We start from the raw sequence: 19366 nt of genomic DNA, 5'->3' as shown, positions 1-19366 counted from the left end.
GTATTTCTAGAGCAACAGACACATAGATCAGTGGAACAGAATGGAAAAAAACCCAGAAAAATATACTCTCTTGATTTTTCAAAAAGTTGCAAAAGCAATACAATGAGGGAAGACAGTCTTTTCAACAAATGTGCTGGAGCAATTGGACAACCATGGGTGAGAAAAATAAACTTCAACCTAAACCTCTCACCTTGCATGAAAGTTAACTCAAAATAGATCAGGGACTTAAATGTGCAATGTAAAACTATAAAACTTCTAGGAAAAAATAGGAAAATTTTCAATAGCTATGGCTAGGCAAAGAGTTCTTGACACTAAAGCACAATTCGTAAAAGGAAAATTTGATAAACTGGACCTCATCAATATTAAAAGTTTTTGTGCTATAAAAGCTCATGGAAAAAGAATGAAAAGACAAGCTACAAACCAACATAAAATATTTGCAAACCACATATCCAACAAAGGACTAGTATCTAAACTATATAAAGAACTCTCCATCTCAAAAATAAAGAAACAATCCAATCAAAAAATGGCAAAAACCATAAAGAGGAGAGTGATGTCAGCAACATGGCAGAGTGAGCTGTTCCCTTTGAGTCTCCCCCTCTGAATTACAATGAAATGGACATTCTTTGACCTATGGAGGATACCCACACAGCACAACAGGATGCCTGAGAGACCCACGCAGCTATACATCTGAAGGTAGATGGAATGAATCCCCAGAAAGCACTGAAGATAGATGAGTGCTCCTCTACCCCTCTCCAGCAACAGCAAGCCAGGTTGCAGGTCCTCATGCAGTGAGGGACAACCGAGGCTGTGGATGAACGCTATCCCAGCCTGTGGGAGCACAAACTGTGCTGCAGCAGCCCCACCAGTGGGAACGCACCCGGGAGTGACTGTAAGAAAAAGCAGCAGCAGTCCTACATGTGCACATGAATGCCTTCCAGGCCTGCAGGAGTGCCCACCATGCCACCATGGCTCCCTCAATGGGAACATGCTTTGGTGCAACTGTAAGAAGAGGTGGTGGCAGCCCTGCACATGTGCATCCTTTCCCAGTCTATGGGAGAACCCACTGTGCCACCACAGCCCCAATGAGTGGCCTTGGTTCAAAACCCATGAAGAAGCCTCACCCAGGCACAGTGGCTGGTACAACTATAAGTGGAGGTGGCAGCAGCCAAGAGTATGCGTGAGTGCTATCCTGGCCTGCGGGAGCACCCACCACACCTGCACAACTCACAGCAGGTGGGGTGGGATCAGAAACACAGCTCCTGCTTCTCCCCAGCAGCAGCCAGTAGAATTTGTGACATGATACTACCACAAATGTGCCACAAATGATCACTTCATTAAATATCATGAAGAACTACATTAAGACTACAGAACAGAAGGAAAATGATGTCTCCAGAAACCAACTCTAAAGTCACAGAAATTTACACTCTAGATGACAGAGAATTGAAAATAGCTGTTATAAAGAAACTCAAGTTACAAGAAAACTCAGAAAGACAGTTCAATGAGCTCAGGAATAAAATTAATGAGCAGAAGGAATACTTCACCAAAGAGACTGAAACTCTAAAAAAGCCCAAACAAACAGAAATTCTGGATATGAAGAACACAATTAATGAGATAAAAAATAATCTAGAATCCTTAAACAAATAGAGCTGACAGTATGGAGAACAGAATTAGTGCTTTAGAGGACAGAAATATAGAATGCTTCAGGTGGAGGAGGAGAGATAACTAAGAGTTAAAAAACATGAAGGAATTCTTTGAGAAATATCTGACTCAATTAGAAAAAGCAACATAAGGATTATAGGTATCCCAGAGGAAGAAAGGAGCAGAGAGTTTGTTCAAAGAAATAATAGCTGAGAACTTCCCAAACCTGGGGAAGGAACTGGACTTACAAACACATGAACCCAATAGAACTCCTAATTACATCAATGCAAAAAGATCTTCTCCAAGGCATATAATAGTAAAACTGGCAAAAGTCAATGACAAAGAAAAAATATCAAGGGTAGCAAGGCAGAAGAAAATAATCTACAAAGGAACCCCTATCAGGCTTTCAGTGAATTTCTTGGCAGAAATTTACAGGCTAGGAGAGAATGGAATGATATATTGAAAATACCCAAAGACAAAACTTTCAGCCAAGAATACTCTATCCTGTGAAACTATCCTTCAGATATGATGGAGAAATAAAAGCTTTCCCAGATAAACAAAAGCTGAGGGAGTTCCTTGCCACTAGACCTCTCTTACAAAAAATGGTGAAGGAAGCCTTAATACTTGAAACAAAAAGGCACAGGTCTACAAAGCTTTGAGCAAGGAGATAAACAGACAAAATCAGAAAACTGCAGCTCTTTATCAGAACAGGTTATCAAACACTTAATTATAACATAAAAGATAAAGGGAAGGAAAGCATCAAAAATACCCATAAACACTTCACTTTAGTCACAAACTCACAACACAAAAAAGAATAATTTGTGACAATTATGGGAATTGTCAAAGGGGAAGAGGCAAGGGATGGAACCTGCTTAGGCTAGCGGAGATAAGAGGCTATCAGAAAATGGACTATCTTATCTACGAAATCTTTTATACAAACCTCAAGGTAACCACTAAACAAAAAATCAGAGGAGAGCCACAACTCATAAAGAGAAAACCGAGAAAACTACCAGAAAACAACCAAACTGAAATGATAGTCAGAAATACAAAGGAAGAGAAACAATGGAAATATAGAACTGGAAAACAAGAAATAAAATGGCAGTACTAAGCCCTCATATATCAATAATCACTTTAAATGTAAATGGATTGAATTCTCCAATCAAAAGACACAGAGTGGCTAGATGGATTAGAAGACAAGACACACAATATGCTGCCTCCAGGAAACACATCTCAGCTCTAAAGACAAGCATAGTCTCCGAGTGAAGGGATGGAGGAAGATACTCCAAGCAAATGGCCCACAAAAGAAAGCAGGTGTTGCCATACTTATATCAGACAAAGCAGACCTCAAGATAAAAATCACAATGAGAGACAAAGAGGGGCAGTATATAGTGATAAAAGGGGCTCTCCAGTAAAGGATATAACTCTTATGAATACATATGTACCTAACACAGGAGCACCAAAGCATATAAAACAACTATTAACAGATCTAAAGGGAAAAACTGACAGTAATACCATAATAGTGGGGACCTCAACACCTCACTAACATCACTGGATAGATCATCCAGACAGAAAGTCAACAAGGAAATAGTGGCTTTACATGAAACACTTAATCAGATGCACTTAATAGATACATATATATATAGAACACTGCATTCAAAAACAGCAGAATACACATTCTTCTCAAGTGCACATGGAACATTCTCAATGACAGACCACCTGTTGGGAAAAAAGGCAAGCCTCAACAAATTTAAGAAGATTGAAATCATATCAAGCATCTTTCCCAACCAAATGCTATGAAACTAGAAATCAACAACAAGAAAATAGCTCGGAAAGTCAAGATACATGGAGACTAAACAACATGCTACTGAACAACCATTGAATCAACGAAGAAATCAAAGGAGAAATTAAAAAATACCTGAAGACAAATGAAAATGAAAAACAATATACCAACTATTATGGGAGGCAGTAAAAGTGGTTATAAGAGGGAAATTGATAGCAATACAGGCCCACCTCAACAAACAAGAAAAATTTCAAACAAGTAATCTTAAACTAACAGAACTAGAAAAAGAAGTACAAACAAAACCCAAAGTCAGCAAGGGGGAAATAATAAAACTCAGAGCAGAAATAAATGAAATAGAGACTAAAAAAAAAATAAATAAAGAGGATCAATGAAACTATGAGTTGATTCTTTGAGAAGATAAACAAATTTGACAAATCCATAGCCAGACTCACTAAGAAAAAAACAGACAAGTCTCAAATAAATAAAATTAAAAATGAAGGAGGAGAAATTACAATGGATACCATAGAAATACAAAGGATTATAAGAGAATACTATGGAAAACTATATGCCAACAAATTGGATAACTTCGAAGAAATGGAAAAATTCTTAGACTCATCTAACTTCCCCAAACTGAATCAAGAAGAAATAGAGAATCTGAAAAGACCAATCACAAGTGAAGAGATTGAAACAGTAACCAAAAACCTCCTAAAGAACAAAAGTCCAGGAACTGATGGCTTCTTTGGAGAATTCTACCAAACATTTAAAGAAGATTAGAACCTATCCTCAAATTATTCCCCAAAATTGCTCCCTAACTCATTTTATGAGGCCAACATCACCCTGATACCAAAACTAGGCAACGGCAACACAAAGAAGGAAAATTACAGGCCATATTGCTGATGAACATAGATGCAAACATTCTCAACAAAATATTGGCAAACCAAATACATTAAAAGGATCATACACTGTGATCAAGTAGGATTTATACCAGGAAGGCAGGGATGGTTCAACACCTACAAATCAATCATGCAATACCCCACATTAACAAAATGAGGAATAAAAAATCACATGATCACCTCAATAGATGCAGAGAAAGCATTTGACAAGATCCAACATCCATTTATAATAAAATCTCTCAATAAAATGGTATAGAAGAAAAGTACCTCAATATAATAAAGGCCAAATAGGACAAACCCACAGCCAACATCATACTTAATGGTGAAAAACTAAAAGCCAGCTCTCTGAGAACAGGAATAAGACAAGGGTGCCCAATCTCACTACTCCTATTCAACATAGTACTGGAGGTTTTGGCCAGAGCAATTACGCAATAAAAAGAAATAAAATGTACCCAAATTGGTAAGGAGGAAGTGAAACTCTCACTGTTTGCAGATGACAAGGTTGTATAAATAGAAAACTACAAATAATCCATCGGAAAACTACTGGAAATAATCAACAACTATGGCAAAGTTTCAGGGTACAAAATAACTTACAAAAATCAGCTGCATTTCTATACACCAACAAGGAATTAGCAGAAAGAGACGTCAAGAATACAATCCCACTTACAACTGCAACAAAAACAATAAAATATCTAGGAACAAATTTAACCAAAGAAGTAAAAGACCTATACACTGAAAACTATAAGATATTATTAAAAGAAAGTGGAGCTATAAAGAAATGGAAAGATATTCCATGCTCTTGAATTAGAAGAATAACATAGTTAAAATGTCCATATTACCTAAAGCAATCTACCAAGTCAATGCAATCTCAATCCAAATCCCAATGACATTCCTCACAGAAATAGAACAAAGAATCTTAAAGTTTATATGGAACAACAAAAAACCCTGAATAGCCAAAGCATTCTGAGAAAATGAACAAAGTTGGAGGCATCACAATCCCTGACCTCAAAATATACTACAAAGCTGTAGTAATCAAAGGAGGATGGTACTGGCACAATAACAGACACACAGATCAATGGAACAGAATTGAAAGCCCAGAAATAAGACCACACATTTGTGGACAGTTAATTTCTGACAAAGAAGCCAAGAACATACAATGGAGAAAGGAAAGTCTCTTCAATAAATTGTGTTGGGAAAACTCAACAGCCACATTTAAAAGAATGAAAGTAGACCATTATCTTGCACCATATACAAAAGTTAACTCAAAATGGATTAAAGATGTAAATGTAAGACCTGAAACCATAAAACTTGTAGAAGAAAATATAGGCAGTACACTCCTTGACATCAGTTTTAGCTGCATTTTTTCGAATACCATGTTAACTCACGCAAGGGAAACAAAAGAAAAATAAACAGATGGAACCATATCAGACTAAAAAGCTTCTGCAAGGCAAAGGAAACCATGAACAAAATGAAAAGACAACCCACCCACTGGGAGAAAATATTTGCAAGTCATATATCCAACAAGGGGTTCATTTCCAAAAAAGAATTCATACAACTCAACAACTAAAAAATAAACAACCTGATCAAAAAATGGGCGGAGGATATGAACAGACATTTTTCCAAGGAAGATATACAGACGGCCAACAAGCACATGAAAGATGTTCAACATCACTAAGTATTAGGGAAATGCAAATCAGAACTACAATAAGATATCACCTTACACGTGTCAGGATGGTTATCAGTAATAAGACAAAAAATAACAAATGTTGGAGAGAACATGGAAAAAGGGAACCCTCATACACTGCTGGTGGGAATGCAAACTGGCTCACCCATTATGGAAAACAGTATGGAGATTTCTTAAGAAATTAAAAATAGAAATATCATGCGATCCAGCCATCCCACTACTGGGTATTTATCCAAAGAACTTGAAATCAACAGTTCAAAGAGATTTATGTACCCCTCTGTTCATTGCAGCATTATTCACAATAGCCAAGACACAGAAGCAACCCAAGAGCCCTTCAACTGGTGAATGGATAAAGAAGATGTGGGGTATCTTCTTTTATATACATATATATAAAATATATATCTACACACACAATGGAATACTACTCAGCCATAAAAAAGACAAAATTGTTCCACTTGTAACAACATGGATGGACCTTGAGAGTATGATGTTAAGCAAATAAGCCAGACAGAGAAAGTCAAACACTCCATGATTTCACTCATGTGGAAAATAAACAAACACATGGATAAAGAGAACAGATTAGAGGTTACTGGAGGGGAAAGGGATTGGGGTGTGGGCAAAAGGGGTAAAGGGGCACACATGTATGATGATGGATAAAAATTAGACTATTGGTGGTGAGCATGATGCAGTCTATACAAAACTGATTAATAATAATGCACACCTGAAATTACACATTATAAACCATTATGACCTCAATAAAATAAGTGGAAAAAAAAACCATGAAGAGCTATTTTACTGAAGAGACTTTACATATGGCAAATAAGCACATCAAAAGATATTCAACATCTTTAGCCATCAGGGAAATGAAAATTAAAATCATGAGATATTAACATCTATCAGAATGGCTAAAATAGAAAAATAGTGACAATACTAAATACTAGCAAGACTGCAGAGAAACTTGATCACTCATTTATTGCTGTTTAGAATGTAAATGGTACAGCCATTCTAGAAAACAGTATGGTAGTTTCCTATAAAACTAAACATGCAATTACCATACTACTCAGCAATTGCACTTCTGGGCATTTAGCCCAGAGGAATGAAAACTTATGCTCACACAAAAAAACTGTACAGAAATATTCATAGATTGTCTTATCTGTAATAACCAAGAACTGGAATCAACTCAAATGTTCTTCAACAGGTGAATGATTAAACAAACTGTGATACTTACAAACCATGGAGTATTACTCATCCATAAAAAGGTACAAACTACTGATATATGCAACAATTTGGATGAATGTCCAGGGAATTATGCTAAGTGGAAAAAAATAATCTAAAAAAAGGTTATATACTGTATGATTCTATTTATGTAATATTTTTGAGATGGCAAAATTTTAGAAATGAAGATAAGAATAGTGGTTGCTAGGGGATAGGATAGGGATGGGAGTGGGGACCCAGCTGGGATCTGAGTGTGGTTATAAAAGAGCAAACTGAGAGATCCCAATGGTGATGGAATTGTTCAGTACCTTGAAAACAACGGTGGATATACAAAACTACACATGCAATAAGATCTGTGGAACTAAATACACACACACTCACAAACATGTATAAGCAAAACCACAGAAATCTGAATAAGATCAGTGGACTGTATCAATGCTAAGATCCTGGTTGCGATACTGTACTACAGTTCTGTAAAATTTTACTATTACGGGAAACTGGGTAAAGGGTACACGGGATGTGGCTGTATTATTTCTTACAATTGCATGTGATCCTATAATTATCTCAAAAAAATTTCAATTAAAAACAAAGGCTAGGTACTATATGATTCTATTTACAAGACATTCTGGAAAAGTCAAAGCTATAGGGAGAGAAAATAGATCAGTGGTTGCCAGAGGATGAGAGTCAGAGGAAGGGTTGAGGAGTACAAAGAGATTTTTTCAAGTAATATAACTGCTATATATTCTGATTGTGTTAGAGGTTACGTAACTGTAGTGTTGGTCAAAACTCAGAACTGTACACTAAAAAGGGTTAAACTTACTCTATGTCAATTATACCTCAATAAGCCTAACTCTAAACAAAGAACACTACTAAAAGATAATCATTTAGCAGGACCAATCAAGAAAAAAGGAAAAGGCACAAATAAACATTATTAGGTATGAAAAAGGAGATGAATATTGATACAGCACATTCTTTTAATCACAAAGATCCCTCATTATGGAATGATATTGAAGATCTATTGTTAAGTGCAAAGGGAAAGATGTATATTGTTTTGTGACCATTTGTGCACAAAAATTATGCACTGAATAGCAAAGGGAAATATAACAAGAAACCCATGTCAGTAGTTGCCTAGGGACAAAATACCTGAGTGGCTGCTAAGGACACAAGTTGGAAAAAGATTTGGTTTTTGGTTTATATTCTTAAAAAAATTTTCAGCCAGGTTCCATGTGGAAGTATCATTTAGTCCAAATGAAAATTAAATAGAATAAAATAATTTGAAAACTTAAACACCTACTCCTAAATCATAAGAATATTATGAATGACAACAAAAATTTAAACTTAAATGAAACAGTTAATTTAATAAAAAACTATAAAATTACCGACCCAATTCATTTTATGAAGTTAATATAAGCTTCATAACGAAACCAGAAAAGAACAGTAGAAACGAAAATTACAGACCAATTTTAAATATGAAAATAGTTGGAAACATCCCAAATAACATTATAATATTAAGTTCCGCAGTGTTGAAAAAGAACACTTAATATTTTACAACCAAGTTAAAGAGTATAGGAATGCAAAAATGGTTCAATATCTCAAAATGTATCACTAAAATTCAGACTGACAGAACAAAACAATATGCTCATATCAATACAAAAAGAACATTCTATAAAACAAATCAATACTCATTTGTAATAAAAGAAATTCTTAGAAAAACAGAGACAGTAACTACCTTAATCTGATGAAGGACACCTATCAAAAACCTGCAGCAAAAGTCATATTTCGTATCGAAATACTTCACATTGAAATTTTGGAAGTACTCTCTTTAAAATGAGGAACAAGATAAAGATGCCCTCTTTTACTGTTCATTTTTAATATTATACTGGAGGAGGTCTTATCTAAGAAACAGAAAAAAGAGATCTAAAAATTATTTGCAGATATGATTATCTACATAGAAATTCTAAAGAAAGTAACTACTCTATACATCAGCAAAACTGATAGATACGTGATCAACATACAAAAATTAATAGTATTTCTATACATCAACAATAACCAATAAGAAAGCAGTGACAAAAAATAACTTCATTTAAAATAGCAACAAAATGTATAAGACACCTAGAAATAAATTTAACAAAGATGTGCAAGGTCTTTGTGAGAGAATTAGAAACATTGCTGAAGGACATAAAAGATGCTCTGAATTAAATGGAAAGATATCCTATGTTCCCAGATAAGAAGACATAATAGAGAATTGACATCTTGTCAAGATGTCAATTCTCCCAAATTAGTCAATGAATTCAATGCAATTGGAATCCAAATTACCACAGGATTTTTGTGGAACTTGATAAGCCAAAACTAAAATTCATAGGGAAAAGGGCCTATAATATCTAAGGCAAGGGGAAAAACAACAATTATGTGGGGAAACTTACCCTTATTGGGAATTCAGATTTACCATAATTTAGCAATTTTGTAATGGTATAAGAAGAGACAAATACACCGATGGAACAAAACAGGGCCCTGAAACAACCATGCATGCATATAAAAAACAAGATATATGACAGAAGTGGCATTACAGATCAGTGGTGAATGCTAATTATCCATATGGGAAAAAAACAAACTCTTAGATCTCTATTTGACACTATACACAAAAATAGATTCTGGGTGAATCACAGACATAAATGTGAAAACACTTTTAGAAGAAAACCCAGGAGATTATTTTAAATGATCTTTGGAAAGAAAAAGATTTCTTAAATAAGATGGAATAAGAATAAACCATAGAACAAAGGATTGATACATTAGATATTAAAATTTTAAAACTTCTTTTCAACAAAATACAAAGTGAAAAGATCAGAGTGAAAAGCTACAGACCGAGAGAAGAAACTGCAATGTACAGTGACAAGGAATTATAAAATCCTACTTTATATTTTAATGGATATATAAAATATAATAAGTAGACACGAAGGATACACATCAAATTCTTGCCAGTGGTTACTTCTTGGAGTAAGAATAGGACTGGCAACAGAGGCACAAAGGTACTAGAATTTTCTCTGCAATGCTATTTCTTTTAATTAAAAAATAAACTCGAAGAGTAAAATATTAACAATCATCAGTTCTGAACACAAGTGTTTGTTTTATTATTCTCAATATTTTTTTTAATTCTAAAAAGCAAACAAAAACAAAAAAGATAAAACTGGCCCCCTGCCCAGGCCAAAACAAAAGTTCAGACACCAAAGATAATGGCTTCCCCGAGACCATGATTTGGGAGGACTGGTTCTTATTCTTTCTTTCCTTTGCAGGTATATTCAAATTCTCATATATAACTCCAATCAAGATTAGGAAGGTAGCTTATCTTCTGCTGGGCTGGGAAAGCGACAAGAAGTCAAAATAAAGTCCAAGGTAATTGGAATGACAAAGGCTGTAAGCAACAGGGGAAGCTAACATTTCAGAGGCTCTCCGTGGTGTGCCAAGGAGAAAGCACCTTTTGTTTCTCCTCAGACTCTCAGCTGAATGTGAGGAGTGCTGTGTCACGGCCCTTGTCAGAGGATGATGGAGCCTGGCAATATGGAGAACCCCAGGAGACTCATGTCCAATGTAGGAATGTTCCTTCACAACAGCAGGTCCTCTGTGTGGAAGGAATATGAGGTAACGGACACAGCACACTAGGATTTCTCCAGCATCCAAAACAAAATAAGCCTTCATTGAGGTGGTGTCCAAATGCAGGCTGCTGAAGATACAATCAGCTCCATTTAGAAAAGCCATTAGTCTCAAGCAAGAAAAAACACACTCTCCATATTTTAAAAAGCATACCTCTAATGACAATCCAATAAGCATTTGAGGAATGCCTAATAAAATCCTTGGCATCATAAATAAGGACTTCCCAGGGCATAGTTTAGAGACTCCTTGGGACAAACAGAAAGTGAGGTACCAAAGGAGTGTAAAAGCAAAGAAAAGCCTTTAAAGAAACCTCTTTCCAGCTTTGCCACTCTACCTCTGACAACAGCATTTCCCCCTATCAAATAATCATTCACTGGAGTTATGTCTCTTATAACTCCTCTTTATGAAAAACAAAATTTTAAAGTCTGAAAAAAAGAGACACATCAAATTGATCAGTTTATTTCCCCCCGCTCTCCTCAAAAACAAAAAGAAACCATTTAACCCCCAAAGATACATGGTATGTTCATTTCTAAAAGAAAAGTTACATGGTTTTTCTTTTTATCTCTCTCTTTAAAACTAAACAGAGGAGGACTATGTATTAAAGTACTAAATAATCAATTAAATTCAATCTCTCAGAAGAAATTAAGAGATAAAGCAAACACAAAATAAAAAAAAGACTGATAAATATAGGCCATGTGGCAGACATCTGATAAATAGCAAGGCAAAAATAATAAACATGTACACTTTAACACGTACTAGATTCATAAACGTGGAAGTTTCTTTCTCTCTAAATATGTTTATACCCCTAGAGAAATCAGGGCTATAAATATCAGAAAACAAGCAGAACTTCACCAAGTTTTTTCTGAGGACTACTTCAAATTCCATAGTGAAATTCAGTCCTAACATGCGTACCTCTGTGCAATGACATAAGCAACCTCCAATACACACATCCTCCTTTATTAAAGTCTCAGTTATTAACTAGGTCCCTGGCTTTTTCTCAGTTTGTCCTTCTAAGTATAAACCAAAATCTGCCCAGGTAACTTCCCCACTTGAAATCTTTTAATGATTTCCCACTGCCTGCAGGAAAAAGTCCTAATCTCCTGGAATGGCATACCAAAGTCTTTAATGGGCTGCCCTGACTCCTACCTTCCTCCCCAGCGTTATCTACCACTGCTTCCCATTTACTACTTCTCACCACGTCATATCGAACTGTTATAGTTCACTGAACATAAAGAGTTATTTCATACCTCTGTGCCTTTACTTCCCATGTACTTCTGTCTATCTGGAATATTCTCCTCTCACCTTCACCAGATCACTCAATCATTTTCTAGGAAGTACAACTGTTCCAACAGAGCCACGTACCCCTCCTTCATGCTCCCAGAGCATAATGCGAAGATTCAATCATTTTACTGAACAGTTGCTGTACTGTCAGGCACTGCTCTAGGCACTGAGGATATAGCAAAGTACAAAACAGAAGAAGTCCTTGCTTTACAGAGCTTACAGTACAGCATGGGGAGACCACAGTAGATGTTGATAAATAAGAAAAATAAAAGTAGGCTAAGAGAATTGTAGGAGGTAGGATGGTCAGGGAAGGAATGTCTGATGAGGTAACAGTGAGGGAGAGAGCCAACACTTGGTGCATTCCAAACAGGGACAAAAGTGCAAAGGCCAGAGGTGGGAGTGTGCTTGATGCATGTGAGGAACAGCAAGGAAGGGTTTTTTTAAAAATAAATTTGAGTTCTTCTAAACTGGCTGCCATACGGAGAATAAGCTATGGGGGCAAGGCTGGGTTCAGAGAGACCAAGTAGGAGGCTACTCTAAGAACTCAGGTAAGATGATGAAGGTCTGAACTAAAATGAATAGTGAGAAGTAGTTGGATTCCATATACATTTTTTGAAAGAAAAAAACCCAAATGGACTAGACGTGGTGTATGGGAGAAGGAAATCAAGGGTGATATTGAAGTTTTTGTCATGAGCAACTGGAAAAATGGAGGGATGGAGGAAAACTTGCAGAGCAGCAGATATGGCGGTGGGGGGGTGGGGGGGAAGGGGAAAGGTAAGGGAGAATATCAAAAGTTGGGTTTTGGACACATTAGGTTTAAACATCCAGGTGAAGATGTCAAGCAGGCATCTGGAAATACTAGTCTGGAATACAGGGGCAGATCAAAGCTGGAGGTATAAATTTGGTAGGTGTTAGAATACAGAAGGCATGCAAAGCCACAGGACTGGAACTAGGGGATGAGTATCAAAGAGAAGAGGTCCAAGGACCAAATCCTGGGCTAACTCAATATTTAGAGGTTGGGAACATGGAAATCTCTAGCTTAGCCCAGATGGCAAGCTTCTTGAGAGCATATACTACTTTTTTTGTCTTTTTATCTCCAGCTTCTGGCTCAGTGCCTCTTGGCTCATAGTAGGTATTCAGTAATAAATTAAGCTGTCCTTTGAAACCCAGCTAGAATCTAGAGTTATTTCCTACAAGTTTTCCTGGCAAAATATGAGAGTCCAATAACTGAAATAGGACCAGCTCAGTGAGGACATCTTTGCAACCACCCGCGGCACACACCGAGCTTATTTTGAAATAGCACACCACTGCTACACAAGCCACGAAGAGACAAGGCATGGATGAAGGCTTTAAAAGAAAGAGTCTATTGGGGCTGGCCCCGTGGCCGAGCGGTTAAGTTCGTGCGCTCCGCTGCAGGCGGCCCAGTGTTTCGTTGGTTCGAATCCTGGGCGCGGACATGACACTGCTCATCCAAACCACGCTGAGGCAGCGTCCCACATGCCACAACTAGAAGGACCCACAACGAAGAATATACAACTATGTACCGGGGGGCTTTGAGGAGAAAAAGGGAAAAAATAAAATCTTTAAAAAAAGAAAGAGTCTATTGATTGGAAATGCAAACACTACGACGTTTAAAGGCCAAGAATCAGGAAACAGAGATTTTCAACTTCTATTATTTCACAAAGTAAATAAACATGAAACATATGGGTGATGGCTCAGTTTTTTGGGGTAGTCCATTAGTACCATTAACAGCTACAGTAGAGGCTAAACTTCTAGTCCCACCTACCAGAAGAAGGCAATAAAAAGGATAATTGAGCACCTGTAAGAAATTAGAAAACTCTTAATAAGTATATCTCCTTTTGGTCCTCTAAACATTTTATTCCGTTCATCACAAAAAATTGAAATGATTCAGGTGACTGGGGCTTGTATTTTATTCTAAGAGGAAAACAAATTTCGTAAATTTCTGAATAATCATTAAAGACTTCTGTTGCCACAACGACTAATCACACAGAAACAGATGTGTGTGAATAATCCAACTGACTCAGAAAATAACTTTGCTACCATAAAGGACATTCAAATGATCTTATTGGCTTCTTATTCACACCCTCAAAAGACATTTTGGCTCACTTTTTTACTTATGTCTAAGTTGACTAGAGGTATTTCATGTTTAATGACACAAGACAGGAAAATGAATGGAGGACGAAAAGCTCAGGGAACCTAACAACCGGGGAAGGATGTTGTAGAAGTTAGAATTTATAGGATAATCAAGTTAAACAATGATTTAAAAAAATCCATGGCCAAATGAAAAGGAAGTTTTCTTCAAAATAAATAAATACCTCCATCCTATCTGGAAACTAAAGCTCAAATTTGATTCTGTATGAAACACTGAATTATCCAGAGAGTCAAATTTTCACTTTTTACCAACTACACACTGTGCTACTCACTATTTATGGGTATTTTAGGAAGAGATTCTGCCTATAATTTAGAAGACAATTAAAGAGATGATAAGTATAGTACTAATAGCTTGTTTATATATCACTATTCTTAATTCACAATGAATGCATTTTAACACAAATTCCTCTCTGCTTATTCACCATTCCATCTTGAATCAGCATGAATGGCTGTTATAGTTCTTTTTCAAGTGCCTACCTAACACAGTTCCTGGCACATTACAATATCTCAAGAAAATATTTGCTCAGTAAATGGATAATTCTACCATGGGACTTATAATAAAAACTACTAGGGAACAGGTACCACAATGGATATATGTCGACTTCGGCTGTCCAGCATGTGAATGCCCCTCTGATTGGCGGGAAACCCAAAAAAGATGAGCGGCAGGAACCACTTCCCACTACAGAAGCTGAAGAGGAGTAGATTTTCTCTTTCTCCATTCCCAGAAAGCTAGAACATGGGAAGGTGATATAAAGCTGTCTCCCTATAACTGGAATTTTAAATCTTAAGATATAATGCAGAGACACAAGGTCTAACAGAGATTATTCACAGCAGATATAGAAGAACCAAGAATTCAAAGGCATGGCTGTAAATGTCTGAGGGCAATCAAGTCCAGCAGCTTACTGATGACGATCCAGTGACTGCTGTCGGAAACACACTGTCTGTATAGTGAGATGTAGGAATCTTGGCTGTGCCTTGCTTCCCATAAATCTTGCCCCGAGCCTAATTCTCTAATCTTCTTCTCAATTCTTCGAGCTACACAGTCTTCATTATTCTTTCACTAAATTCTTATCCTACTTAAGTTGGGCGAGCTGATTTCTGTTGTGTGCACTAAGAAATTGGTACCAGGGAGTAGATTACTGGCAACAGCCCCTCAGGTAATTCAGGGTATTTGGGGATTGCTTTCTAGTAGAGGCCAGTGAATACCATATTAGTGTTCATGGAAGGGATTCAGCAAGTCCTGAACATGGAGTAGAGAAATAGAGAATTATCACTTGTGGTCACATGGAATGCTCTAGTGCTGCCAAGAATAAAGCTATATGAAGGGCATGAAGAATGCGACTATGAGGCGGAGAATCTGCTATTCTAAGGGCACAAAATAGCTTAAATAAAGAGTATATTCAGGTCAAATCCCTATAAACGAGGCTCATGGCACAGGCTGAAATCCAAGTACTTTTAAGAAAAGCGTCTTTTCTGTCTTACTACAATAAGAGTTGGGTAGTTTTAAACACAAATACACAAGTTTCATGCTCCAGGTTGCTAAATTATAGGTCACTGGAATTTGAGACCATATTTGAACTATTATATGAAAGTTGGAGCATTGCTTGGAAAGAGAAAGAGAAGAAAGAGGGAGAATATGAATTGGAACAGAGGCATATGGGTGGATTCTGAGGACTTGGGTGTATCTTGAATTCCTAATCCTCACCTAGGCCCCCCCTTGCTAGTTGGGTCTAATAAGACTGTTCCTCTCTTTCTTGAAAAGGCAGGAAAATCCTGCCTAAGGGAATTACCTTGCAAGAGGAAACTAATTCCCCATTTACCTCATCTTTCCACATATATACTCTGCTCCAGTACCATCAGACCACAGCATGCTCTGTGGGGTTAATTACAAAAACACCAAAGACTTTGGTCATTTATATGGAAAAAAATATAGGAAATAAGTATAGGAATAGATTCTGAGTATGTTGACCAAAGAGGGAAAAGCAATTTTAGATATAACCGATTTTGTTGATATAGGTACATTACTAGAGATTCTGAATTCAAAAAGCTAGTTTTAGTGGCTGGGAGTGGTTCTAAATTTTTGTCTAGTTGGCTGATTGGAAATTGGACTCAGTGGTGGTCTATGCTAAAGGAAGTTGAGATGCCACAAATTTGGGGGATAATGTGAAAGGAAGAATTCAAAAACTTCAGGACACAGGAATGATGGAGGGGTCAGCCCTGTGGCCGAGTGGTTAAGTTTGCGCTCTCTGCTTCGGCGGCCCAGGGTTTCGCTGGTTCCGATCCTGAGTGCAGACATGGAACTGCTCACAATGTCACGTTGACGCGGCATCCCACATGCGACAACTAGAAGGACCCATAACTAAAACACACAACTGTGTACTGGGAGGATTTGGGGAGAAAAAGGAGAAAAAAAAAAAAGAAGATTGGCAACAGTCATTAGCTCAGGTGCCAATCTTCCAAAAAAAAAAAAAGAATGATAGAAATTATTGTCACCCATTCTCCATCCATGAACCCTAAGAGGACCCAGAAGACACTTCCTTTTCAAAGGCCTTGAAAAACACATTAGTGAGTAGAGCACTCACATCTTTGAAAAGGTGTGAGTTCTACAGGCCAGCAGTACTGGTAGAAGACACCTGAAATCAGGTTGCCCATTTCCATTTCAAAAGGATGGGAGGGACCAAGCAGTGGCATCTAACCACTAGTGAGTGAGAAAGTAGGCATAATTACATAAATAGGCAGCAAAGCCAGAGTGGTAATTAAAATAGCTTGACTGCATAAATCTCTTACAGTAGCTAATCGATCACGGAGTCTTTAGGATTTGAATAAATAGGTATCTCATTTCAGGAAGAGAGAAATACGTTTTCATTTATACACAGAATATATTAGGGCAGGTATGAATAATTTCTTTTTATATAACTATGGGAAAATGTATATGTATAGATATTGGGTACTCAAAATGGCAGACTATAGTAGATGTTCTTTCTTCTGAATTGCTCCTTTTCAGGGAAAAGTCCCAAGATCAAGGGAAGCAAGATTCTACCTCTCACTGCAGAAGCCACAGTGGAGCATATAATCCCTCTCCCTGTCCCTTGGGAGACAAGGTATGAGGGCATGTCCTACACATAGCCAAGCAACTGGGCAGATGCAGATTTTTGACCTTTAGGGAATGAGGCAAAGGTCAGTGAGAGATTATTTTCAGCACTTACAGGGGAATCAAAAGTCCATGACACAGCTGCAAGTGTCCAGTGGTAAAGCCCCGCACTGTAGCATCTAGAGATGACAGTGCCAGCAGAGAGAGATGAACAGACTATGCATTGAAACATTGGCTGTCCGAGCTTCCCTTGGTTCCTGCCTATGCCTGGCTCTTCAGACTGTCTAACAATTCTTTTAGTTTCTCAATATCCTTCCACTAAATTTCTCCCCTGATTAAAGATGATTTCTATGACCTGCATTCATGAACACCAACTAGTACAGAGGCATAAATTCATTGTAGGATAATTATGCTATTAGGGATGGAAAACAATTTACTGCATATATATATACTACTTATAGCAGAATGGAAGTTAAGTAAACTATAATAACAGATTTATGCTCAAAACCAGAATATTTACTTCTTCTATTAATACGTTAGATTGAACCAAATGAAACTATAAATATTAGACCATGTTTTACCCCACAAAATTTTACGCAGTTTAACCTAATATTCCTGGGTTGTGTTAAACGGCATACTAATATCTTTCTCCCTACTTAGCTGTTCTTAGCTAATTTTAAACTGTTATCTTCAAAATCCTGACTTTGTCTAACACTTTTTAAACACTTAGGCTTTAAAATACTACTAATAATACCACAAAATCTTTTTATACAGCAGTGGTTGAGCCTTACAGAACATCAACCCCCTTAAAGCCTATAATAGAAAAGTTTGGTGAAAATTAGATATGCTCAGAAAGAATGAATTAGAATCACAGAAATTTGTAACCAGAAGGACCAACTGATTTGACACACGTTCAGTCCCAACTCGCACCTCGTTCATCTGAAACTCTGCCTGTCAAACGGGATTCCATAGTATTCTCAAGTCTTTAAGGAAAGTGTATAACTTCTTTGGTAACCAGTTCTAGTTACCAACATCTAGAAACCTGTTTTGGGAGTATTTTTTTTCCTGTTTATTTACTTATATCAAACCTGCTACAGAGTATTAAACTATAAACCTACCAAACTATATAAATTAACTCTTCATATTCTTAAAAGTAATTACAAATGTAGCCCTCAGCATTTCTCTTCAAAATCAACTATCCTAATTCCTTTAATATTTCCTCAAGAGTCTATTTGCCAGTTCTTTTCTCATATCCTTTAAACCTAGTGTACATCTGCCAAATCTTCCAAATTGCAGGAATTAGTGTATCCTAAAAGCAGATGCAATATGAAAGAAGAGATCAATTTTGGGGGTAGGTGAAAATGTGACCCTGGAGAAGAGGATCAAAAAGGAATCAAACAATAGGGAGTATGGAGTGGGAACTACTGGAAGCAGTCAAATACTTACCCAACCTTCTTGATACAAGTGCAAAGTTAGAAGAAACACACTGTGGCAAGTGAGATAAAATAGGTGTGCTTTTGCGTTTCTTCCTTTTTTTTCAAATCCATCACCAAAGTCCTCTAAGAGGGCTAAATAACAAATTACTAGATTTCCTCTAAAATAATTCTTAAGTTGCCTCCATATTCACTACAGTGTTGCTAAGCTGATGAGGAGTTTTTACCTGAATGGCACTTCCTCCTGTGGAACATCTACATAGTACCGAATAAAAAATCTCTCAGAATCTTCTCGCTCACCGTCAGTAACAACGCTGCCATTAAGTTTGGAAACTGATGGCAATCTGTAAGTAAAAACCAAAATAAAGACATTTTAAGATACTAAAAATACTTAGCTTTAGAAATAAAATTATTGGTTTGAGGCCAAGTCTTATTCTCTTGAAAGGACACATTTGATGTGGCTCTGCTTGTATGTAACTACTGACATGAACTAAAGTGATACAAAATAAAAGGACCAAAAATACCTAAAGT

General features: G+C 36.9%; 1 protein-coding gene across 4 annotated transcripts in view; it reads right to left on the bottom strand.

Annotated features, from left to right (window-relative positions):
- The window catches only part of TBCEL (tubulin folding cofactor E like), a 74222-nt gene that overhangs the window by 18620 nt on the left and 36236 nt on the right, over window positions 1-19366 (bottom strand). For all 4 annotated transcript variants that reach the window (XM_023645008.2, XM_070273814.1, XM_070273815.1 and 1 more), the window contains exon 7: window positions 19063-19179. In XM_023645008.2, the coding sequence (XP_023500776.1) occupies window positions 19063-19179 (117 nt within the window). The remainder of the gene's footprint in view (window positions 1-19062; window positions 19180-19366) is intronic.

The sequence above is a fragment of the Equus caballus genome, chromosome 7 (assembly GCF_041296265.1).
Source record: "Equus caballus isolate H_3958 breed thoroughbred chromosome 7, TB-T2T, whole genome shotgun sequence".
Classification (NCBI taxonomy): Eukaryota; Metazoa; Chordata; class Mammalia; order Perissodactyla; family Equidae; genus Equus; species Equus caballus.
Note: the sequence above shows the minus strand (reverse complement) of the source record. Positions and strands in the feature narration are given on the sequence as shown.